This window comes from Aspergillus sclerotioniger (genome assembly GCF_003184525.1).
Source record: "Aspergillus sclerotioniger CBS 115572 chromosome Unknown BO94scaffold_42, whole genome shotgun sequence".
NCBI classification, from domain to species: domain Eukaryota; kingdom Fungi; phylum Ascomycota; class Eurotiomycetes; order Eurotiales; family Aspergillaceae; genus Aspergillus; species Aspergillus sclerotioniger.
In genome coordinates this window covers 115,513-137,148 of record NW_020291032.1, presented here as the reverse complement: position 1 = coordinate 137,148, position 21,636 = coordinate 115,513, and the positions used below count along the sequence as shown (strand labels likewise).

At 51.8% G+C, this 21,636-nt stretch overlaps 9 protein-coding genes across 9 annotated transcripts; 2 read left to right on the top strand and 7 right to left on the bottom strand.

Moving 5' to 3' along the window:
- Positions 1-306: 306 nt before the first annotated feature.
- On the bottom strand, positions 307-4,036 carry BO94DRAFT_569724 (U4/U6-U5 snRNP complex subunit PRP6). The gene is made up of 3 exons (XM_025614752.1): positions 3,281-4,036; positions 871-3,163; positions 307-793 (listed from the first exon to the last, which is right to left on the bottom strand). The coding sequence occupies exons 1-3, from the start codon at positions 3,661-3,663 to the stop codon at positions 650-652; spliced, it is 2,820 nt and encodes a 939-aa protein (XP_025462387.1). The 5' UTR covers positions 3,664-4,036; the 3' UTR covers positions 307-649.
- BO94DRAFT_540045 (dimethyladenosine transferase) lies at positions 3,837-5,518 on the top strand. Its single transcript, XM_025612829.1, has 3 exons — positions 3,837-4,148; positions 4,220-4,441; positions 4,503-5,518. Exons 1-3 carry the CDS (start codon positions 3,963-3,965, stop codon positions 5,256-5,258), a joined length of 1,164 nt encoding a protein of 387 aa, XP_025462386.1. The 5' UTR covers positions 3,837-3,962; the 3' UTR covers positions 5,259-5,518.
- Positions 5,307-7,779, bottom strand: BO94DRAFT_296611 (GTPase-activating protein GYP1). Its single transcript, XM_025606716.1, has 8 exons — positions 7,643-7,779; positions 7,537-7,552; positions 7,447-7,456; positions 7,232-7,348; positions 6,660-7,147; positions 5,726-6,609; positions 5,574-5,666; positions 5,307-5,516 (listed from the first exon to the last, which is right to left on the bottom strand). Exons 1-8 carry the CDS (start codon positions 7,664-7,666, stop codon positions 5,355-5,357), a joined length of 1,794 nt encoding a protein of 597 aa, XP_025462385.1. The 5' UTR covers positions 7,667-7,779; the 3' UTR covers positions 5,307-5,354.
- A 1,226-nt stretch (positions 7,780-9,005) lies between these two features.
- On the top strand, positions 9,006-12,413 carry BO94DRAFT_540039 (heterogeneous nuclear ribonucleoprotein HRP1). Its single transcript, XM_025612828.1, has 5 exons — positions 9,006-9,144; positions 10,528-10,568; positions 10,639-10,802; positions 10,877-11,876; positions 11,944-12,413. Exons 1-5 carry the CDS (start codon positions 9,095-9,097, stop codon positions 12,078-12,080), a joined length of 1,392 nt encoding a protein of 463 aa, XP_025462384.1. The 5' UTR covers positions 9,006-9,094; the 3' UTR covers positions 12,081-12,413.
- Positions 12,414-13,013: 600 nt separating this feature from the next.
- On the bottom strand, positions 13,014-15,275 carry BO94DRAFT_590477 (transient receptor potential ion channel family protein; the record flags this gene model as incomplete). The annotated part of the gene is made up of 2 exons (XM_025616030.1): positions 13,014-13,339; positions 13,400-15,275. The coding sequence occupies 2 exons, from the start codon at positions 15,273-15,275 to the stop codon at positions 13,014-13,016; spliced, it is 2,202 nt and encodes a 733-aa protein (XP_025462383.1).
- A 2,344-nt stretch (positions 15,276-17,619) lies between these two features.
- BO94DRAFT_477823 (uncharacterized protein) lies at positions 17,620-18,066 on the bottom strand (the record flags this gene model as incomplete). Its single annotated transcript, XM_025608665.1, has 1 exon — positions 17,620-18,066. A coding segment is annotated over one exon (447 nt), but the record flags the coding sequence as incomplete, so codon positions are not given.
- BO94DRAFT_296279 (uncharacterized protein) lies at positions 17,941-18,484 on the bottom strand. The gene has a single exon (XM_025606715.1). The coding sequence runs from the start codon at positions 18,370-18,372 to the stop codon at positions 18,082-18,084; it is 291 nt and encodes a 96-aa protein (XP_025462381.1). The 5' UTR covers positions 18,373-18,484; the 3' UTR covers positions 17,941-18,081.
- Positions 18,485-20,172, bottom strand: BO94DRAFT_296002 (MmgE/PrpD family protein). Its single transcript, XM_025606714.1, has 2 exons — positions 19,566-20,172; positions 18,485-19,494 (listed from the first exon to the last, which is right to left on the bottom strand). Exons 1-2 carry the CDS (start codon positions 20,018-20,020, stop codon positions 18,597-18,599), a joined length of 1,353 nt encoding a protein of 450 aa, XP_025462380.1. The 5' UTR covers positions 20,021-20,172; the 3' UTR covers positions 18,485-18,596.
- BO94DRAFT_527309 (telomere length and silencing 1 family protein) lies at positions 20,082-21,614 on the bottom strand. Its single transcript, XM_025610380.1, has 3 exons — positions 21,115-21,614; positions 20,657-21,045; positions 20,082-20,579 (listed from the first exon to the last, which is right to left on the bottom strand). Exons 1-3 carry the CDS (start codon positions 21,492-21,494, stop codon positions 20,326-20,328), a joined length of 1,023 nt encoding a protein of 340 aa, XP_025462379.1. The 5' UTR covers positions 21,495-21,614; the 3' UTR covers positions 20,082-20,325.
- Between the last annotated feature and the right edge of the window lie 22 nt (positions 21,615-21,636).

The window sequence follows — 21,636 nt, the reverse complement described above, 5'->3', positions numbered from 1 at the left end:
GAGCTGACGCTTTACAATTCATTCAAGGCACCCAGTGGTATGGGATTCCTAACGCCCAGGATTGATATGTGGAGGTAGGGAGAACCCCTAGTGGAAGAGAACGACGACACCAATTTCCAAAAAGAACACAAGCCGAACAAATTCTACGGATACCCATGGCTCGATTGGATTAACGGACGGTTCTCTGGGCTATCTACTGGAGGACAATATAACCAGAATACGGGAGCGAGGGTGACCCACGCAATCTTTGCGATCTATATATTATCTCAAATGAGTAAGCGCCAGCGATTTATTTACTCGGTGGCTCGTTTTGATCGGGGGACGATGAGATTCTCGTTGTGCTATGTACTATACATTACTTTTTCCATTCTTGGCATATCCTTGGTGGACCGTTGGAGGGGCTGATCATGATAGATACATGCTGAGAGAGAAGACCCTCAAACCTTGCAGGACCAATTCAAATGGTAATCTGTGAACCGCTTCATGCCAAGGCGAAGGTGAAGGCCTATTGACTGTATGCATTCCGGGTGCCGATTGTATAATGCCGCTAATCCTCTACTTCGCCCGAACGCCGAACCCAGAATTCGGGAGACCGGATGTCGTAAGAAAGTGCGTGACGTCGAAAAAGCGACGCGACCTCCTTTCTCCATCAGGTCAGACGGTCTGCAACCATCTTGAGTATCTCTTCGGTCGACTTGCGCCCGTTAGCCGGGTCTTTAGCTACCGATTGCCATATCTCGCCATGTTTGGGTTCGGTCGAAATGCACTTGGCCACCACGTCGGCGCGTTTTTCCTGCGTAGGATCAACCATCAGTCGTTGTGCTCGCGGATATGAACTTATAAAAATGGGTGGAAGGACTTCGAACATACCTCTGTGCCATGCTGCAACAAGAACTTGTAGTACCAAGCCCATCCGTCGCCCAAGTCGCTATTCGAAACAATGGCTTTCTCGAACCAGGTGAGTGCTTTTTCCAATCGGCGCTCGCCCCAGAAGATTCGTGCGACAGTGATGAAGAGCACGGGATCGTTGTCGGCCTTCTTGATCGCTTCCAAGCTCCGGGCCTTCCGTTGCGCTCGTGGCTCCAGGTGCCAAATGCTTTCACTCCACAATAACCCGGAGGTGGGAACTTCTTGCAGAGCCCGGGCCATCAGGACCTTGGCTTGGGCAATGTTGTTCGCACGGCGTTCCACGCGCACGCTTTCGGTCCACAGCTCCGGGCTCTTGGGCACCGCGAGTCGGGCTCGGTCCAACACGGAGCGAGCTTTGACAACCGCGCCGGCCTTTTCTTCCAGCCTCGAAGCCAGGAGCCATAGTGGAACGGACTTGGTGCAAGCTCTGGTTCCAGTTCCGTAGGCCTCCCGAGCCTGCGGGTACTTCCTCTGGACTTCGTAGATTTGCCCCTTCATCATCCAGAGCTTATCGGCTTTGGGATAGAGCTGTAGCCCTTGATTGACGAGATCGAGCGCCTCGTCAACGTTGCCGAGTTGGCGCTCAAACGCGACGCTCTTAATCCACACCCGATCGGTTCCTGCTTCGCGCCGAGCAGTTGCGAGAAGCTCTCTGGCCTGGTCCGTCTGGTCCGCATCGGCTTCCAGCTTGACAGCGGCCAGCCAAATATCCTCGTTGTTAGGGTTCTGGTTGAAGGCCCGACCGAGCACTCTCCGGGCATCATCAATTTCCCCGGACTGCCATTTCTCTTTGGCGAGCTGCAACCATAGTTCTTCACTTTGCGGGCAAGCTTCCACGGCCTTTGCGAGCACTTGCCAGAGCGCTTCTTTGCCCCCATGGTTACGCTCCAGTTCAGCCGCCGCGAGCCAGATTGACCGACGGTTAACGAAAACACGCAGTGCATAGGCATAGATCGCTCTCGCAGTCTCATACTTGCCTCTAGCAATGCTGGCCTTCGCATCATCCATCCAGATATCCTTGCGATCATCGTCCTCGTCCAAGCCCCATCCAAGAGTCTCGCGAATGATTGCACTACAAGTAAGGATAGCACCCTCTTCTTCACACTTTTCTGCCTCGGCTATCCACTCTTCCCTCTTAAGCATAGCATTCTCGCGCGCGAGGGATTGGACTGCTCTCTTCATCACATTGACCTTCTCGAAAGTACCCATCTGCTCTTGTAGTCGTGCAGCTGCAACCCAGACTTCATGACTGGTGGGAACGGCTTTTCGGGCAGCATTAAGAACCTTCTGAGCGTTCTCAGGAGACTCTAGGCGCGCCAGAGCCAACCAGAGCTCGACCGATAGGGGGATCATCTCGACTGCCTTTGCCAGGAGCAGGCGTGCATCCGCAGGGTCGTCCTCCAAATTGACGGCCTCTTTCCAGATAGTGACGGACTGAGGAATGTGAAGAATAGCCTGTCTGAGAACGTTTTTTCTGGCTCGAGGTTCCGATTCTAACCTCATCGCTTCAATCCAGAGCCTCGTAGACCGGTCATTGTTTTTAATGGCATTGGCGGCGATAACCTTGGCATTGTGGCCCTCGTTAAGCCGGATATTTTCGAGCCAGGCATCCTCACTCTTCGGGCACAACTCGCAACCCTTGGCGATTACATTCCTAGCGGTCACGATTTTACCGGCTAATTCTTCTAGACGCGCAAGCGCAATCCACCCAGGGGCGTGTTTTGGATTCGTTTTCGTCACAGACTCTAACAGAACCCGGACGCGCTTGATGTCTCCAATCTCTACCTCTCCAGCCTTAAGCTCCGACTGGGTAAGGCTCGTAAGATACCCCTTGGGATCAATGTTGGTAGCACTCCCAGACGCGGAATCCCCAGACGATCCCATCGCCGCCTGGTCAAGTCTAACTTTAAGAACCTTATCGCGGGCAGCACTGATATCGGCAAAGTTGGTGATTGTTCCATCCGCTCCCTCCCCTCCGTCGACAGCGGTTTGGGCACCGTCATCTGCAATCGTGGTTTCAAACTGGGTTGAGTCTCTTGCGCTGGCAATCACACTGTCCGGTACTGCGTAAAATCGCTGGCGAAGGTTTTGCTTTGCCCGTCGGTTCTTGCCTGTAAGGTCTCCCACCTCCGGGAGGTTAGCCCAGTCATCCTCGGAGACCGAGGCCAAGGATCGTTTCAAGTCGGCGAATTGCTGCTGGATCTTGGGGTTTTTGCGCTCGTAATCTTCTCGTTCTTGCCGTTCGCGGGCTTCCCTGTGAGTGATGGAGAAATTACGTCGGTAATCTGTCCAGAACGACCGGATACGAAGCGGATGAACAAATCGCTTCATAGAAACAAAGGAGGGGAGACAAGGGCGGGGGGGTACTAACCTTCTCATCTTGCGGCGCTTGTCCATTTTTTCATCCACCTCTCTATAGATGCGGTCGGCCTCGTCATCTTCCTGGTCGAACTGCCCGTATGCGAACAGCCCGACTTCATTGTCCGGGTCCTGGAACCGATCGTCATCCTCCTCTTCATCTGCCTTTTCATCCTTGCCACCCTTCTCACGCCCTGCGCCGTAAGCCGTGGGAGGTGCCGCCCCAAGAAGCTGGGCTCGCTTTGCAAGTGCGGCCTGAATCTGTTCTGGCGTGGGGCCTTCTCGCGCGGGTCCTAGATCTGAACGGGTGGTAAACCCAGTCGCACCTCGACCAAGACCGGCGACATAATTCTCAGGCGCCTGCTGGCTCAGAAAGTCCTTCCGCCCGGAAGCCATGGTGATCGAGGCGTACCGTAGAGAGGGAAATGGGAGGAGCTGGGAAGCTGTCGCGAACGACGCAGATGGCAGCGGCGACAGGCGACTCTCGCCGGGCCCCCCGCAGAAACGTAGTTCCGGGCCGGTAATCTTATCAGAACAGAAACCAACTCTCCGCACTTTTTTTTGCCCGTTTCCTGAAGCGGGCCCAAGCCGTCACTCGGATTTTCCCTGCCTTTCCCCCCTGAAGGACGTTGTCGGTCGTAGTCGAACTTGCCAGGTCTGATCCCGTACTTGTTCTTCCGACCGCTCCCGCCACGATGCCCAAGGTCAAACAGCAGAAGCGCAATAGCGCCTCGAAAGCGAGTCCCTATGCCGATGCGGCGGCCAAGACCAAGGCCGCCAACAGCATCTTCAAGATGAACACCGATCTCGGTCAGCACATCCTCAAGAACCCTGGCGTGGCTCAGCGGATTGTCGACAAGGCCGAGCTGAAACAGAGCGACGTGAGTCTCCCCTCCCCTCGCCTTGCCTTCTAGCCTGCCTAACCTGGTCGGCGGGGTCCCTACTGGTATAGGTTGTGCTGGAAATCGGTCCCGGTACCGGTAACCTTACCGTGAAAATCCTCGAGAAGGCGAAAAAGGTCATCGCCGTGGAGCTCGATCCTCGAATGGCGGCTGAGGTCACTAAGCGTGTTCAGGGCACCCCTGCCCAGAAACGCCTCGACGTTATACTTGGAGACGTGATCAAGACAGACCTCCCGTATTTCGACGTCTGCATTAGCAACACTCCGTACCAGGTACGCTCTATATCTATCTATATCTTCGCGGCGGAGAGAAACCTAATGCGCCCCCTGCTAGATTTCTTCACCTCTCACATTTAAACTTCTTGCGACCTCGCCAGCGCCCCGAGTGTGTATCCTCATGTTTCAGCGAGAGTTTGCTCTGAGACTCTTCGCGAAACCCGGCGATAAACTCTATAGCAGACTCTCCGTCAATGCCCAGATGTGGGCCAAAATCGATCACATCATGAAGGTGGGAAAGAACAATTTCAAGCCACCTCCACTGGTCGAGTCCAGCGTTGTTCGTCTAGTACCCAAGAATCCAAGGCCACAAATCAACTACGATGAGTGGGATGGACTCCTGCGAATCGTGTTTGTCCGGAAGAACAAAACCATTCGGTCGAGTTTCCTTGGCAAGTCTACCGTGATGGACATGTTAGAAGCCAACTATCGAACATGGTGTGCGCAGAACGATGTTCCAGTTGAAGATGGCCCCGCAGATGACACCGAACCTGACGCAATGGACATTGGCACCGCACAGGCTGATGAAGAAGACGAGGGCGATGATGAGCCCGATGAGGGCATGGAGGTGGATGATGATGATGACGTGCCCGACTTTTTCAAGGAACAGACGAGCGCTCGTATCCAAGAAGCTCTCAAGAGTCGGCCCAGTCGTAAGAAGAGAGGAAAGGTAGCAGAGCTCGTCCGGGAGAAAGTACGGCAAGTGTTGGAGGATGATACAGGTCTCGCAGATAAACGCGCAAGGATGTGTGATGAGAACGACTTCCTGAAGTTATTGTGGGCCTTCAACCAGAAGGGCTTCCATTTCAGCTGAGGCTGGCAGCATGGGGTTCAAGACCGACTATGCCTCCCGTTTAGAACGCCATATACTAATGAAACAGGTGCTATTATTAATGAATCATGACTGTCGTCACTGCAGGTCATTCTCTGGGGATCGGTCTCCAGCCGGACGGAGATGAGCCCGAGAGTCCTGGAATAGACTTTGCCAGATGAATGCTTCGCTTAGCAAAAGTTCGACATCCTTATCCGTCCAATCCTTCGTGGGAAGAGCTTGCAGAAACATCATTACCTCCTATTGTCATTTAGCATATACCATACGGTGTCCAGAACTAGTCAGGAATATACCCACCTGGAAGTCCATCTTGACCAACTGGTCCGACCATTTCACGAGAAAGGCCGCACAGACATACAAGTGGAATCGCGAGAAACCCTGCTCCTCTGCCTGGTAACTGATCAGTATACCCTTATCTAGTGCCAGGACAGAAGTGTGATTTTCCTTACCATATATGTGTCCCACATCCGTATGGTGTTCTGTACACTCATTTCCCGCATGAGGAGGCAGTTCATCCATCGAAAACTGAACTGCATGAACTCCACTCCCTCTTGCTCCAGATGCTTAGCAAGCGTAGAATCAATACGCATTGTCAACTCGCGTAGGGCCCTAACTTGTCTGTGAATCCCCGGTTGAGCATAGATATAATTGTCTTGGATACCGTCAAGTAACTTGGTGAGGCACCAGAATGTATCCGCTTCCACAGCATCCAGCACGCTCCTGGGTAGTTGGCCAGGATCCATACCTCTCTCAACATTGAGGTCAGTGACGTAAGTGCCCAGGAATACCTGCCAGAAGGGTGTTACAAGGTCATTGATACCTTGCACGTATCCGCTGGCAGGATGCCGAATAGCCCAGACATAAAGAATCTTCTCTAGGGACCGCTGGGTAGCCTCATAACTGTAGAGCTGAATATGAGGGCTAGTCCGGGGGACATCAATGCTGATCTGATGCCATACCGCCTCGTCCAGGCCTCTGCTGCGTCCAGCGCCAGACGAAGGTGCGTTTCCAGAACTGGTGGCACTCCCACGCTCAAAGGCTTGTCGAACCCCGTCCAAATATTCCTTGCGCTTTCTTTCAAGCGTTGGAATACGCCTTTCACTGTTTGTAGGGAGATAACCGAGGAGCAATTGCCAGGTCATTGCTCGAACTTCATCAGGGACCCCTGACCAGGCAAGATTTCTCAGTTCAAGCAGAGGAACGGTGCTTGTTTGTAGAAGACGTTTGAATTTGTTGATTCGCGAGATGCGACTGGAATATATGTCCATCTCCTTGGGAGATGAATTTTTAGGAGGCGGTGCGTGGTTTATGAGATTCAAGGCATTGGCAGGGTCTCGAAGGAAGAGGTCAGCATCTTCGAACGTTGGAAGGCGTAATCCATACCTTTCAAAATTTCTTTATACTGAGGTCGCAGTATCTTGCCCTCTCCAGTTCCAGCCGTCGGGTACATAGGAACACCTCGTTCTTCAGCAATATCCGAGCTATTTGCGCGTTGCCGATTGTTTCCCAGGCCAACACCGAGGGTTGAGGCATTGCTAGCAAACCCTCCACCCGGGTCAACAGGCTTGGGCTGAGAAGTGCCAACACTCTGTGACTGTTTTTTCCGCATGCTGGTAATACTAGGGAGTCCAAATTCGTCCTCATCATCATCATAGACAATGTCCTCTTCCTCTTCCTCTTCATCCTCGTCGTCTTCTCCCAACCGATCACGACCCCATGATTCAATCCCGCGGTTCATGATATCGGAATATGAAGTATGGGGGGACGTGGACCATCCACTTGATCGATGGGGTGATAAAGATGTGCGTTGGGTATTGGTAGACGATGACCGAGGTGGGGTTCGCGGGCGCGCATGCTGCTGCGAGATCCCTCTATTGGAAGTACACACAGATCAGTCAATTAGATCAACCCAGCTCGATTTCAAAAAGTACCCGATAAGTGCTGGATATACTAACTTCATGATGTTAGCGTGAGAGTATGAGGCACCAACAACCGTATTTTGGTCATGTTGTGCAGAAGCCACTTGATTATGGGATACCGATCTACCCTTCCAAAACGGCGAATTCACCCGCCTTCCAGGGGAATTAGCGCGAGGAGTTCGAGACAAGAGGATGTTAAGAGCCTTGAAGGGTTCACGAATAGAAATCAACGCATTGAGGACAAAACATACTCAGCACGGTCTGTCAATGGGATGTGGGGGAGCTATATCAGCCACTGGATCTGGATCCCAAAATCACTGGGTGGAAGAAGAGGTACGAACCAACCTGGACCATCTCCTTGAGGGTGTCGGCAAGAGATTTAATTAGCTGTCGATTGCCTACGAATGAACAATATATAGGCTTGAGGAAACTGGGGTCAGAACTCACCTGTTGGCTCTTCCTCGCAGCCATTGCGTCAAGGTAATGCGGAGGCAACGATAGGATCAATCGAACAGGTCATCGGATCGAATAGCATGGAGAGAGCAGAAGCCCGAGTGCGGGGAGGAGAAGAAGTGGCACGTGGGTTCGGTGCTCCGTCTGGAGCTACTTGATCGGTAGTTCCCAACAACGACCACGTGTGAATAGTCTCAAGGGCCTGTTTGTACCCTACTTGAATAGAGGCGAACCTCTTATTGAATCAGTCTTTTGGAGCGGGGAGAATGCAGAATAATGGAGTTGAGAGTGGTGGCTTGTCATGCCATGGTATCTCTCGATAAGGTAATGTGTATGGACTACTCCGTACGACTAGTCCTATCTAGCGGCGGTATGGAGAGTAGTAGTAAGTACCTGGCCCTTACATATGATACCTACCCACCTACTATTGGTACTTACCAGAATGTACCATACCTTGGGAGACAGGCGATATGTACTCCGTAGGTGCTCCGTAGGCATCAGTCCCTACTTCTAAGCCAGATCAGCCCTACCTATCTAGGTAGAAACATATATATCTCAGATGATTCCAGGATGCTTATACAGCTAGATGCATGCCTTACTGTTCACTTCCTATGATCTTCTACTTGCAGGTCTCCTTACAGTCAGCAAGTGTAGGGTACCGTACCGTACCGACAGGTTTCATATATGATACCGTATTCTTTCGGACATGGCCAGTCAGCCTGTCAAGTCACTTGCAGTCTCACTCCCAGTTGTTCTCGCCTCAACTTCCGCCGTGCAGCTGCTTTCCTCCTCCTCCTCCTCCTCCTCCTCCTCCTCCTCCTCCTCCTTCTCTCCTTCTCCCTTCATCCTGTTTTCAGTCTCTTTTTCCTTTCTCTCTCGCGCACTACACTCTTACCCCGGTTGCTTCCGTTCTACCATTTTACCTTCTTTCATTTCCTCTGACCATTTTGACCGGAGGTAATACCCTGGTGCTAGAGCCTCGCCATCAGTTGGTTGATACTGACCTGATTTACCTCCTCTTGGAGTTGGTCACTGTGATTATAATCATTTCCTCCGCTCACAGCACAGCCTCTTGCTTCTCTTTTCTACCTTTCTGGTCATCGGATCGCCATGGCTGAACCCGAGGATGTTGAGGAAGACCTTTTCGCGGATCTGTAGGATGCTCTTGTTTACCAGAATTGACTAGGCAACTTCTAAACTTCATGCGTTTCACCTAGGTATGATGCCGACGAAAATACAACCCATACTCTATCCAGTGCTGAAGCTCCAAAATTTCCCGATTCTGTGGTCCCAAATGCGCCTGTCCACCCTGCTCAGATTCCTATTCAATCTGTTGAAACTGGACCGATCGAGATGGACACGGGTGCTGCATACCAATACTCACATCAAGGATTTCACCAGAACGGTGCAGACAATGTAGGTACCGGACGTGCACACCATGCTGTAATGCCTGGTAGTGAGTCTGAGCCTCAGGGGACTGGTATAAAAGAAGATGGGTAAGTGCTACTTCCATTGAGGACATTATGCATTTTCATTCTCTGTATTCGATTGCGGCTGGACGAATGAGTGTCTATGCGCAATCCAAACCGACACCGTTTCACAATATTATGTGGTTCTCTCGATCCTCCGGGTGTTTCTTCGAAACCGATGGGGCGGTGGTTCAGGTTGGGTTGGTGATGTCCGCTCGCGGTCCCATTGCCGTGCACTGTGAACGTAACTAGCGAGTTGGTGCTGGGAGCTGCGCAGCGACGTCTTCTGCAGCTGGACTGATGGTTCATGGGATGGGCTCCATTGAGATATACGGGCTTGGCGTCATGGGCAGAAGGATAAGGTTCTATTATCTAAGTCGAGGTCTTCTCCGGTTGGGTCATCGTTGTTACTAGATGGACGAATTCTCGGACAACCTTGAACATACAGCTTTCAGGTTCTTTCTTGGGCTTGAATGTCAAGAGAAGTCGGGCGAAGGCAAATCCACCTCAGCCGTACAATGCTCGAATGGTTTACATGTCAGCAATCCACCTCCGGTATGAATTTTGCGGTGAGACATATTCCGGATTCCTGACACTGCGAACCCTTGTCGCAAGCGACTATAGTACAGCCGATACTATATAGCTTCTTGTCGATATAGCTTGATAGAGCACAGCAAGGAGTAACAGCCTTGGCTGTCTGGTTGGGCAATGTCGATCAGATTACCTAGCTTCGGACATGATTAGACAGACAGGCAAAGGATCCTTGGTCCAGGGAAACAAGAAGAGAACAAAAGAAAGTTGACTTAATCCGCCGGGCATGCTCCAACTCGTTGTCTTATGTCACCACGCGCAAACCTTCGGTCGTGGAATATATCTCGCCTGGCCTTTATTTCCACTGGGTCGCCCTGTAAACCAGTGGTTGTCTGACTAGAGATATGTCTGCCCCCATGACCAAGAAGCCGCCCATTGGCCGTCCCTGTCGATGTATACATGGCACAGAAATCGGCCCCTTGGGAGAGACCTGGAGTCCGCTGAATGACTGGCCACCACGATCTTTCGACGATCAGCCATGCTCAAAGGGCAACCATACTTTTCGCGCCACAGCCACTGCTGAATCAGAGCAAGGGAAATAGATACCTTTATGTCCAGGAGACCCGCGTTACAGGTTCAACTTAAAACCACGCGCAAATAGCAACCAAAACCAAATGCCTGTCTCAACAAAATCATGGACCATCGGCGCTCAGCTCCCAGCCGCGAAGATTTAGAACCTGTCTATCTCGTTCATCTCCACCTTCCCCTCTTTTGGTGTTAATTTTGTTTCTCTTTGTTCTTTGCGGTCTCTCGTTTTGTCTGCTGCTATTCTTCGCCCCTCGCGAGCTGGCCTCCTTTACTGATTGAATTGTGGGATAGGAAAATGTTCATCGGGGGATTGAACTGGGAAACCACGGATCGTATGTATATCCCGGGCGTTACCGCAGGCCTGTCCACATCAAGCAGGGCTTGTCTAACCAAATGGACTAGAATCTTTGAAGGACTACTTCTCTCAGTTTGGGGAGGTGCAGGAATGTACTGTAATGCGAGACAGTGCTACGGGACGCTCCAGAGGGTTCGGGTTCTTGACTTTCCGAGATCCTAAAACTGTGAACACGGTGATGGTCAAAGAGCACTATCTAGACGGGAAAATTGTAAGAAGCCTCTTGATGCTTGTCCCCATTAATCCAGACCACTAGCAAAGCATACGCTGACGGCATTTTGCAAGATCGACCCCAAGCGTGCGATCCCACGTGACGAGCAGGAGAAGACCAGCAAAATCTTCGTTGGTGGTGTCAGTCAAGAGGCAAATGAACATGATTTCAAAGACTTCTTCACTCAATTTGGTCGCGTGATTGATGCTACCCTGATGATTGACAAGGATACCGGTCGCCCCCGTGGTTTTGGATTCGTGACTTTCGATAGCGAAGCCGCTGTAGAGGCTGCTCTCTCGCGCCCCCTGGAGATCCTCGGCAAGCCCATTGAGGTCAAGAAAGCCCAGCCAAGAGGCAATCTGCGTGATGAAGAAGACCGCAGGTACCGCCGGGGCAGGGACGCTTTCCGAGAAGGTGGTCAGATGGGCAGCGATGGATCCCAACAGCAGGCGGGTGCTCAAGGGCAAGCTAACATGGCTGGTGGTCTGACACCACAAATGATGGCACAGTATTGGCAAAGGATGCAGCAATATTTTGCCTTGATGCAACAGCAAATGGCTGTCGCCGCCGCTCAAGGTCAAGGGATGGGCGGCATGGGGATGGGTGGAATGAGCCCTGCCATGATGCAGCAAATGCAAATGAAGCAGATGCAACAGATGCAAATGGGTAACAACCAACCCCAAAGGAGTCTCAGCCCCCCTTCACAGAGTGCAACTCCCCAGGCAATGCCGAACATGATGAACCCCGCTATGATGCAGCAGATGCAACAGATGCAACAGATGCAGACTCAAGGACAGGGTAATAATGTTGGAGGCATGCCGGCCCAAATGGGGAATTCCATGGGAGGAGCAGCGGCAGGTGGTGCTAGACCTGGCTACAACGCCCAAGAACAGATCGCCTTTGAGCAGCAAAAGTATGAGCAGCAACAGGTGCGCCGAGCCATGGAAACCCGGGCCTTTTCCCCATATCATCAGGGCGGACCAACATCATGGGAAGGCATGTATGATGAAGTACCTCAGCCTAACATCCCTACGGGACCCCAGGCCATGAACCGTGCTGGGAGCATGGGACGTGGTATGTAATTTGAACCCCTCAGTGTCTTTCTCTTGTAAACTTTGCCCTCCAGCTGACTTTCGTTCAGGACCTACACCACAACCTCAAAGTGCTGCCCCAGCGAACGCTCCAACCGGGCCTAAGAACGCTGGCAAGCCCGGCGCCAACTATCGTGGAGGCGGAAGGGGAGGACATCGGGGCTTCCATCCCTATGCCCGGGGATAGGCTGATTTCCTGTGTGTGTACCGGTGTATCTTGCTGTCGTCCTTTTGTCCTTTCTCTTATTCCTTCCATAGTTTTGGTTTTCTTTCCGTCCAAGTTATCTGTCTCCCTGTTGCAGTTCACTTCATACACCCTGAACTACTTACCTCATGATTTGGCCACTGCAACCCTGGGGGGCGAGGTGACGTCTTGCCAGCAATGATGATGTCTAACGTACTGTTCGAGTGATGCTCTCATTCGTTTCCTCGGGTGGCTGGAGTCTGTAATCTCCCTGGAAGAAGGTAACAAGTCGAACTAAAAAACAAGAGTTCATGTTGCATATAATACAAATTGGTGTTACCATCAGCACTGCTTACATGATTCTCGGTCTGGAATCATCTCCCCCATTCTGCCTTACGCTCTATATAGAGTAACGTCTGGGCCTCGTGTAGTCAATAATGAATGTAATGTAATGAAAATGAATGGTCAGATGACATGACAATCCTTGTATCGTAGTTGCGGCTTCCTTCTTTATCATGGAACAAGGGGTTGTGCTTCCCCTCCCCTCTAGCAAGGATTTTCACAAACTATAACAACGCAACTCATGTTTCTCTCAGGGCAGAGTATACAATCCACTGGTCTTCTAATATGATCTTGACCCCGCCCCGGCCAGTGAGGGGAGTCGAAATCTGCAGCGTTTTACGAGTGGAACAACTATATAGGTGACTGGTAATGGGATGATGGGAGTCAAATAGTGACAGGAGTAAAAGAAAGTAAGAGTCACATTTGAAAAGGAGAGCGAAACAGGGGGGGGGAACAAATGCCAACAACGTCCCTCAATCAAATCAAGTGCGCTAAAGTCGTCAAATTTGCCTGACAAAAATATGTCCAAAAGGAAGATGAAATGCAATTCAAGAAAAATTTGGTACGTCGTCAGTCCCATCCAGCGCGAAGGCTTCAATAAGCGAACCCATACCCGGGGGTCGTGGCATGGCGCCCTTCAGGGGAGTCGTGGCTGCCATGGCTCTCATGGCTTCGCCGGCTCTCTCGGCTTATACTTCGACCATGTCGATCATCTAAAGGGTATCCTGGATCAACCAAGCGTTCCGTGCTACCTGTGCTTTGTCGCGACTTCGAATCGTGTTGATCGCGGTAGGGCTCATAAGGGCCGGTGAAATTGAAGTTGCTCATTTCCGAGTACTCTTTGCGAGGGGGATGCTCCATAAGAAGAGACTCGCGTGCGTCGAGAGGTGTCAAATCGTCAATATCACGATTCATTTTGTCTAGAAACAGAGATGTCAGCAACCGGGCCGTTGGTGGAATGTAACGTCCATAGCACTTACTAGCTTCCCTCTTCCGCTTTGCATGAGGGTTCTCACGAATGCAAAGAATAATAGCGTTGGTGGCGATAAGGATTGCCAAGACACCACTGAGCCCCGACTGGATAGCGATAAGGACAATGCCGGTGACGGTTTTAGTGGTCTCCGAGAGTCCGAGTTCGTCGACGAAGATCAAGACACAAGCAATGGACAAAACACGCACTACTTGGACTGTAATGTTGATCCACTGGCTTGACTTGGCGACGTAAGGGCGATTCCACAGCAGAAGCGTAAGCATGAGAGCCTCCACGATTAGTTGACCAGCGCTTTGGACAAGCCCATGACCATCGGCAGCGGCGATTACACATCCCTTCGCAAACATGTACACAATGGCGGGGACGAAGGCCCACCAGTAATCCTTTTTATAGTTGTCATAGAAAAGACTGTACTTGCGCCAGGTTTCGTGGTCGTCGTACAAATGGGAAGCGTCACCTTCGGACTGCTTGTACTTCCGGGCCAGAAATGCGATCCGGAGACCGAAGAACAGCAAGACACCAGTGAAAACAGTGAGCGCGACAGCGGCCAAAAGTTTTGCAGCCCATGAGTCCCCGCCGCTGAGCTGGTAGACACACCAGATTACCCAAACTCCGTAGAGAAGGAGAATCAAGTTAGTTATTGTCCGGCCCAACAAACCCCAGTAGTCTTTGCGAAAGTTCGTGAGTTTTTGGGGGAAAGAGCCGTAGAGAGCCCACACTTCAAGGATGACCTTGAGGAGCAAGATCCCCACAGTGATGGCAGCAATAAGGATAGCAAATATTAGCAGGACGGTCATGAAAGTATTTGCTTGGGGGACAGTAAGCTGTTCCACATAGGCCTCAATGCCTGAAACAAAGTGTTCGAAACTATCGCTGTCGTCACTGGCGGTGGTGCTATTGGTCGAAGTTGTGTTATTGCTGTATGAAGTCGAAACCTCGCGCGCGGCTACATTGACAGCGCCGACAACCAAATTCAGTCCCCGCTTAGAATTCGAGCTAAAATTTGATGATGAGTCCCCAGAATACACGAGAGTAGCATTGAGAAGGTACTGGTAGTTGTTGTCGGTGAGGTTCCCGCCGGTGGATTGTCGGAAGTTATCGATAGCCTCCTGCATCTTGCCCCATGAAATCAAGCCCGTGCTGAAGGCAAAGTTCTTCGAAAAACTGCGGTACACGGTCGGGTAGCTGACGCTAAGCATTCCATTGGTCGCCATGGTGTGAAACCAAGTCACGACATCACCGAAGTTGGGACTGGATGAACCAGCTGCTCCAGGGTGGCCAACAGCACCTAGAGCGGAGAGTCCGCTCACGGCCAATGCCGCTCCTGCCACGCCAGCGGCAGCATATGAGACACCCGCAATTTGCATGGTATTGCCATTGGTCAGGTCGGACTGGATGCATGCTAGCTCATCGTTATCCGTCTTTGATTTTAATTGAAGTTTCACTTGCCCATCCAGGTCGGGGATAGCAAAAGCGATAGAGGGAACCTCGCTGGCGAATGACTCGGGTAACGTTTGCGTTCCTATCGCCGAGAAACTACCGGCAGCAACAGGACAGAGTTGCTCCACATAGTATTCGCTGCTACATGGGTCGAATGATTCGGAGTATATTTGGCTGCCGTAGGCATAGATGGTCAATGCCGCAGTGACGTTCTGTTCCTTCGCGTTGGTGCCAGCAACATCGAACACGATTTCTCTGGTGGAACGGGTGTAAGTGACATCTAATTTATCGACCTGGATAGCGGAATCTGACAGGCAAGTCGTCAGACCTTGGGTGCTGAGGGTATCGGCTGCAAGAACTCGAGGGGCGAAAAGGCCGAGCGCGATCAGTGTCGGCAGAGAAGGAATAGCTCGCATGTTGACCATGGTGGAATTCAAGGTGCCAGCATCAAGAAAATCTTCACAGAGATCATGCAGATAAAGCCCCTTCCTTTTCGAATAAGTGGCTGGTGCGGGGCTCGATGAACTCGGCAACAATTATGAGGATATATTTGTGCGAAAAAAAAAAAGACCCTGGTTAAAATCTAGCAGCAACTAGGCTTACTTGATTCAATCGGGAGAAACGACAGGATCAACCTGTGTGAAACAGAAACGCTTAAAGAAAGTATATCAGACTGTAGCTGCAAACAGAGTATTGAGGGAGCGTGAAAGAACAATATTTCCAAGCACACCGAAGGGATGCTCTTGAGAGAATGTGTGAAGACCGCACCCACACCCTCTCACTGTCTCCTGTTACTCACGTTCCGTCGCAGATCTCAAGAGAGTGAGAGCAAGAGAGCCCGTTTCATGGGGAAAGCAGAAAGTATTGAAGGAAGGAAGGACAGTCTGGCAATCAATTGCCGGTAGGAAAGGGAGATTGTCGGTTGACTCTCTAAAGACCGGGAAAAAAGGGGGGGTTGAGGAGCGAGCGCGGCTAAGCAGTGGTGGAAGAAACGAGAGCCCGCGAAAGAAGGATTGATGATGGCAAACTGGTTTCAGACCAATGTGCGATAAAGATGGACGAGAGAGAGAGTCATACAAAATGAATGTTGATGGAGACAACCAGACTCCGTGGTCAAAGGGGGGGAGGGGTGTGGTGTGTGTATGTGTAGGTGTGTGTGTGAGAGAGAGAGAGGGAGGGAGCGAGAAAGATGGATCACTGACACATCTCTGGGGAACGGGTATCTGACGGTACCTACTAGTACTAGTAGATAGATACTAAGTACTGACATCCTTACAGATTACTGTCAGGTACCAGGTTCCGTCCGTATTATTATTGTTGGCTAATGGCTAGAGGCCGAGTCTAATTATAATCGCCCACACGAGTGGTTCGAGACTCTCACCTCAGTTGCCCCTGAGTGTCTCGAAATTGGCCCCCTCGGGGCCTCTGATTGGCAGTGAGCCTGGGCCCCGCCGCAGGAACGGCCCAGGGTTGGTCACCGGCGCGTGGTTGGGGCCAATCTACTGTGTAGACTCCCGCTAGAGGAGCTAGTTTGTTTTATTTCTGGGCCCGATCGCTTTGGTGCCACCGCCAGGCACCATCAGAGAGGAAGCTTTGCACTATCTATCTACTACCGACACGCGCCATGCGGAAGTCTCTGTGAAACCTCGAAAAAGGATACGTAACTACCTCAGCTACAGACTACCGATAGGTACATGACATCGCGCTCTTACTTTTTAAGCTTTCTAGTTTCTATGATACTAGCGGCTGCCCTAGAAGACTTCACAACTCACATGTAGACTACTATCTATGTAGGACTACACTGTACTCCGCAGTGGGCCGAACGATAGGTAGTCGACGGTTGACTTCACCTCCCGTCCCTTCAAATAGTTATCATCATTTTCCACTCCAAAGTAAAATTGCAAGGACTGCCTGGTTCTGATTACCTCATTCTACTCCAGACGTACTACCTGGGATGTCTACCTAAGCTTCCCAGCGGGATTCTAGAATCTGAAGACTGAATGGATTGAATAAACCATCGAGTTACCTACCTCCTTCCATCCCGTCTCACCCATCAGGTCAGTCTTGCTATCGATCGGTAGGTACATGGCGTTATTTCAACTATCAATCCATCACTCAGTCGATTCCCATCTGCCCCTTTTCTGAGACGATTGTTGTCTCTCACCTCACTTCGCCCAGGCTTTACCTACTAGTAGTCTCAAACATCCAGACGTACCTAGGTAGTTTGCCGACGTCTGATTCCTCGAGGCGCAAGTGGGGCGGAATTGGTATGCCGGAATGGCCCTGGCATACTTATCACATGGACTCGGCTCCTCGTGCTTATGGTCCGAGTCGTCTTCTCCCATAGGTACGCCAAGTCGCGATGACTGGTTTGACAGGCTGAAGGTATGGCAGACCTCGTCGACCTCGGAAATATCTAGTATTACCTGTCCTCCAAGGCTGTGGGCGTTTGTCCCCGACTCCACAGTTCAGTGGGTTTACAGAATATGATACATATGCCGTCTTCCCGCCCAAGGCCCTTCCAGACCGGTCCATGGCCGTCCTTGATCTCTAACGAACAGTATATACCCGGACTGCAGCCTAGTGCTGAACCATGGTTCTAGAAACAGTCCAGATACATCTGCAAGCCCAGCAGAGCACGTAAGTACACGCGCTCTCGGGTTACACTCCAAGGTACGCACATCAGTTTCATGTTGACCGTAAACCTCCCTTCACGTCTTCCGTAAGCGTCACTGTATTTTCCAACCCAAGAAATGGACATTTTGTCGTTCATAAGACATACCGGACCTTTTTGTCGGTTCCGTCCCTAATCTCTGACTGGTTCACATTCAAATCGCCCCCATTCCGCTGCGACTCCCCGTCCAGACGCTGGTTCGCCCGCCATAGCAGAAACATCTGACAGCATCCCATGACGACCACTGCCAGGCATGCACAGCATGAAATCCACATCCCTTTGCGATAATAAGGTTTGTCGCTGTAAGGGAAGATGTTTGTCCCTAGAATCGGTCCACATTGTCCACCGGTGGCTAAGATGGCGAAGGCACCTGCGCGTTTGGAGTCCGTGGCATGCGTGTTACCGACCCAAGTGAGAATTAGAGCTATAGACACAAAGACCTGGGTCGCGAGGAACAGTCCAAAGTACCTGGCTGCCACAGTGGTTTGCGTAGCTAGGACATTGTACCCGACAGCAGCTACCAGAGCTCCACACACGATGAAGGGGTAGCCTCCCGCTCAATCAATATCGTCTTCCATGCCTGCGATCTTGGAATTTCCAAAATTCGATCGATCAAGAACTGAGAGGCTATAGAGAACAAAAACTAGGGGCATCAGGTTCCAATCCAGTTTGCGGTATACGTTGATTTCATCTTCTCTGGTGAAGGGTGGACCAGGGTGGACGAGCTCCTGAGCGTTTCCGGGACCGGTGTCCTTCAGATCTTCCATTTCTGATAAGGCTGTTTTCATGTCAAGGTTTCCAAGTTCGCTTTCTGCGCGCTTCCTTGTGGCTTCTTGCTTGCTGATCATCTAGATTCAGATCGCAGTTCCGTCGACCGCGCTTTTCTTCCCGGGATCAAATCACCCCTATTGAGAGTGGCATCCATCGTTCCCCGCACGGCGGTACCAAATAAACCAGCCTGTCTACATGGCTTATTGTTATATCGTTATTACTATAAGAAGGGAACTGTCATTTCTCCGCACTTCTGTTGGGCCTAACGGAGGATCATTCCCCGCCATCTCCATGCGTGGCCCTATAGGAGCTTGCCGATCTGTCGGATATCATTCTTTGTTTCCAAGCTCCAACACCAGTCGCTGATTTTCTTTGCCTGTTCTGGCCCAATGACTGGACCACATTGGTCAATGAACTTTTCCATAAGCTGGCTGTCCGTCATGGGCGAGTCGAGACTGCCAACTGCATGGTGCACATGCCTCTCAATCCTGACCGCTGGGGTTTCGAACTCAACCAGGATCTGACATTCATCGGCCCGGAGATTCTCCACCGCTGTTGCGATGATCTTGTCTCGCACCTCTATCGTTTCCGGATTGGTGACGATGGCGTCTTCATATTGTGCCGGTGTTGCCTTTCCGTAAATCAATCCAATTGCACCGCCGTGATAAACGCTGAACTTGGCTTCCAGTCCATCTCTGGGCCTTGCTTTCCCGGTTAGCTCCAAGACCAGCGGGTGTACTGTAACGTGGATAGTCTTGATATCTTGTAGTCGTAGGCCCTTCCGTTGCAGCTCGCCGTGTAACCAAATACAGCCATCGATGACTGGGTGGATCACAATACCACAGGGGAAAGGCTTGAAGGAATTCTTCGCCAGTTCCCATTTCCCTCCGGATTCCAATCTAACAATTTCGTGCGTTAGTTTGTCGTCATTACTGACGACCTTCACCCAGCCCCGCTTGGCCTCCAGAGCCTGCAGAGAACTGGTATAGCCATCTGCAGCAAGGACAGCCGCTAGGAGACCGTTCTGGGCTGCGCGTCCCGGATGAAAGGACTTGGTGTGCGAGCCAAACATCTCACGAAGACCGGTCACTTGGGTAGCGGCAATACCGATTGCATGGGCCGTCTTCTCCGGGGTCAGGCCTAGGAGGCGAGACACCGCCACCGCGGCCCCAATGGACCCTGTCGTACTAGTTATATGCCTGAGGGTGAAGTAAGTTACTTATACCGATCCTCGCTAGGCGTCCCGGCGCGAGAAGAAGGACAATCATACCAGCCCACATCATAATGGCTCGGCCAGACAGCCAGTCCCGTCCTGCACTCCAGCTCTATCCCGGCAGCGAGAGCCGTGAGGAATTCTCGGCCAGATACGGATCGATCCAGCGACTGCGCAAGGCTTAGAAGGGCTGCTGCGACGGGCCCGGTTGGATGTATGATGGTGTCCAGGTGCGTGTCATCGTAGTCATGGACGTGCGACGCGATCCCGTTGATCAACGCAGCATGCTGCGCATCAGCCTGGGCTCCATTAGTCCCTAGCAAGGTCGAAGTCGGAGCCCCGAAGAAACGGGACAACGAGTTCCGGGCAATGCAAGCAGCCGGGTGATTGCTGCCCCCGAGAGTGCAGCCGACCCAGTTGTAAAAGCTCCGGATGGCCGCTTGCGTGGCCTCGGGGGGGATCGAGGAATATGATAGAGATGCAGCCCACTGGGCAGCTTTCAGCGTGGCCATGATTTACACAGGGAATTACAAAAAGTGAATGTAGATGACGGAAAGGGAGAGGGAAAAAGAACGGGGAAGAGGTGAGAAATTCTGGTATTCTCCACTACTGCCGCGTACACTACCTTAATAGATATCCAAAGCGCCCCGACCGAGAATACCAGTCATTCTCGAGTCATCTTTCTTTTCCTGCCACTCCCATCATTCATTAAAACCGACTTTCCAGACTTATTTCATCAGGAAATACTTAACAGTCGCTCCTTTCACCCAAGTCGCACCCCCGAAGTCCTTACATAAACACCACCACGCCCAAATGCTCATTTCCGGCCAGACCTCTCTTGCATCTCCCGCATCGCAGCTCTCGCACTCCTGCTGCCTCCCAGTTTCGGCCCTCGCGGAGCATCGGGCTTGGCCGCCTTCGTGTTCTTCGTTCGTGCAACACGACGTCGTGATTGAATAGCATCGAGAAAGTCTCTTCTGAATTGCTCTGCCACCCTATCGTCGGCCGCTTGTCCATCTCCACCTCCTGCGTCATATCCTTCCTCGACTTCGGGTCCCTCGTAGACGTCCACTGGATCCGCACACATGTTAGCCAAGGAAAAAGGCCATGATTCATGGACAAGACCAAGGACCGTAAGAAAGGCTCACATTTACTCTCCCGCAGAACTTCCTCCACCAGCCGATCTCGTTCAATATCCTCGCTTGTTCGCCGTTTCTGGTTGCGCCATGGTCTATGATCCCCGCCTCCAGGGTCCATCTTAGAGCTGGACTCCTGACCGGCGATGAGGATTTGGTCATCATCCCCCGCAAGCCTTCTAGTTGCCGCTTCTGTACGAGCAATGTTCTGTAATTTGGCCTCGTGACCCAGATCGATCTCGTGTAGCTTCCCTAAAGAGGCCGGTTCGCGTTGTGGAAGGTCGGTGGAAGATAAAGTAGTGGTGTCCGGTTCCGGCTTTTGGGGTGTATCGACAGTCGCAACTTCGGCTGACATATTGCGCCGGTGTCGCTTAGCCATTTCAGACTCTATATAGGCCATCCTTATCTTGTTAGTCTCCATTGCAGACAGAGCGCACCGGAAGCACACAAACATGGGCGGAGAATCTTACATATGCTTGTCGACATCCACCGTCTGGCCAGTATGCGCGGTGAACCGATCACACATTGCTCGCATTCTTTCACTGTCCAGATCCTCCGCCGCCACAGTTGAGACGGTAGCTTGTCTATTACCTGCCGACGACGGCGCGGTAGCGGAGAACTCGATGCCGCCCTTTCGAGCTCGGTGAAGCCGTCGCGAACGAAGGACCTCTGACGGGGATATAAAACCTGAAGATTCCTGCCACGGTGAAGGCGTAGATGACTCAGAGATACGAGCAGCCCCTTCTGTGGTAAGTTGGGGCTCCTCATCGGTGCTCTCCGGCCGGCGTCGCTGGAACTTTCGCCTCTTCCCCGGTCGAAAGAGGCAGGCTGGGTCAATCACCGGATCCATAAGCCCCAACACGAAATCGTACCTGGCGACTGGAAAGACAAGTGAGTGTACAGAGAGAGGGTCGGGGTTTATGCGGCAATAGATCAAGCGGAAAATTGCAGATCGTCAGTAGAAACAAGGTACGGGAGTAGATAGATGACGG

What these genes read in the sequence shown, in the direction of transcription:
- BO94DRAFT_569724 (XM_025614752.1), bottom strand. Translation starts at nt 3,663, where the DNA reads ATGGCTTCCGGGCGGAAGGACTTTCTGAGCCAGCAGGCGCCTGAGAAT. An exon ending in AAGCGCCGCAAGATGAGAAG is followed by an intron (nt 3,164 to 3,280) that starts GTTAGTACCCCC and finishes CATCACTCACAG; the next exon opens with GGAAGCCCGCGAACGGCAAG. An exon ending in TGTTGCAGCATGGCACAGAG is followed by an intron (nt 794 to 870) that starts GTATGTTCGAAG and finishes GATCCTACGCAG; the next exon opens with GAAAAACGCGCCGACGTGGT.
- BO94DRAFT_540045 (XM_025612829.1), top strand. Translation starts at nt 3,963, where the DNA reads ATGCCCAAGGTCAAACAGCAGAAGCGCAATAGCGCCTCGAAAGCGAGT. An exon ending in CCGAGCTGAAACAGAGCGAC is followed by an intron (nt 4,149 to 4,219) that starts GTGAGTCTCCCC and finishes CTACTGGTATAG; the next exon opens with GTTGTGCTGGAAATCGGTCC. An exon ending in TTAGCAACACTCCGTACCAG is followed by an intron (nt 4,442 to 4,502) that starts GTACGCTCTATA and finishes GCCCCCTGCTAG; the next exon opens with ATTTCTTCACCTCTCACATT.
- BO94DRAFT_296611 (XM_025606716.1), bottom strand. Translation starts at nt 7,666, where the DNA reads ATGGCTGCGAGGAAGAGCCAACAG. An exon ending in TCTCACGCTAACATCATGAA is followed by an intron (nt 7,148 to 7,231) that starts GTTAGTATATCC and finishes TACTTCCAATAG; the next exon opens with AGGGATCTCGCAGCAGCATG. An exon ending in GTATAAAGAAATTTTGAAAG is followed by an intron (nt 6,610 to 6,659) that starts GTATGGATTACG and finishes TCTTCCTTCGAG; the next exon opens with ACCCTGCCAATGCCTTGAAT.
- BO94DRAFT_540039 (XM_025612828.1), top strand. Translation starts at nt 9,095, where the DNA reads ATGCCTGGTAGTGAGTCTGAGCCTCAGGGGACTGGTATAAAAGAAGAT. An exon ending in ACTGGTATAAAAGAAGATGG is followed by an intron (nt 9,145 to 10,527) that starts GTAAGTGCTACT and finishes ATTGTGGGATAG; the next exon opens with GAAAATGTTCATCGGGGGAT. An exon ending in ACTATCTAGACGGGAAAATT is followed by an intron (nt 10,803 to 10,876) that starts GTAAGAAGCCTC and finishes GCATTTTGCAAG; the next exon opens with ATCGACCCCAAGCGTGCGAT.
- BO94DRAFT_296279 (XM_025606715.1), bottom strand. Translation starts at nt 18,372, where the DNA reads ATGATCAGCAAGCAAGAAGCCACAAGGAAGCGCGCAGAAAGCGAACTT.
- BO94DRAFT_296002 (XM_025606714.1), bottom strand. Translation starts at nt 20,020, where the DNA reads ATGGCCACGCTGAAAGCTGCCCAGTGGGCTGCATCTCTATCATATTCC. An exon ending in AGCCATTATGATGTGGGCTG is followed by an intron (nt 19,495 to 19,565) that starts GTATGATTGTCC and finishes CTTCACCCTCAG; the next exon opens with GCATATAACTAGTACGACAG.
- BO94DRAFT_527309 (XM_025610380.1), bottom strand. Translation starts at nt 21,494, where the DNA reads ATGGATCCGGTGATTGACCCAGCCTGCCTCTTTCGACCGGGGAAGAGG. An exon ending in GTGGATGTCGACAAGCATAT is followed by an intron (nt 21,046 to 21,114) that starts GTAAGATTCTCC and finishes TAACAAGATAAG; the next exon opens with GATGGCCTATATAGAGTCTG. An exon ending in AGTTCTGCGGGAGAGTAAAT is followed by an intron (nt 20,580 to 20,656) that starts GTGAGCCTTTCT and finishes GTGCGGATCCAG; the next exon opens with TGGACGTCTACGAGGGACCC.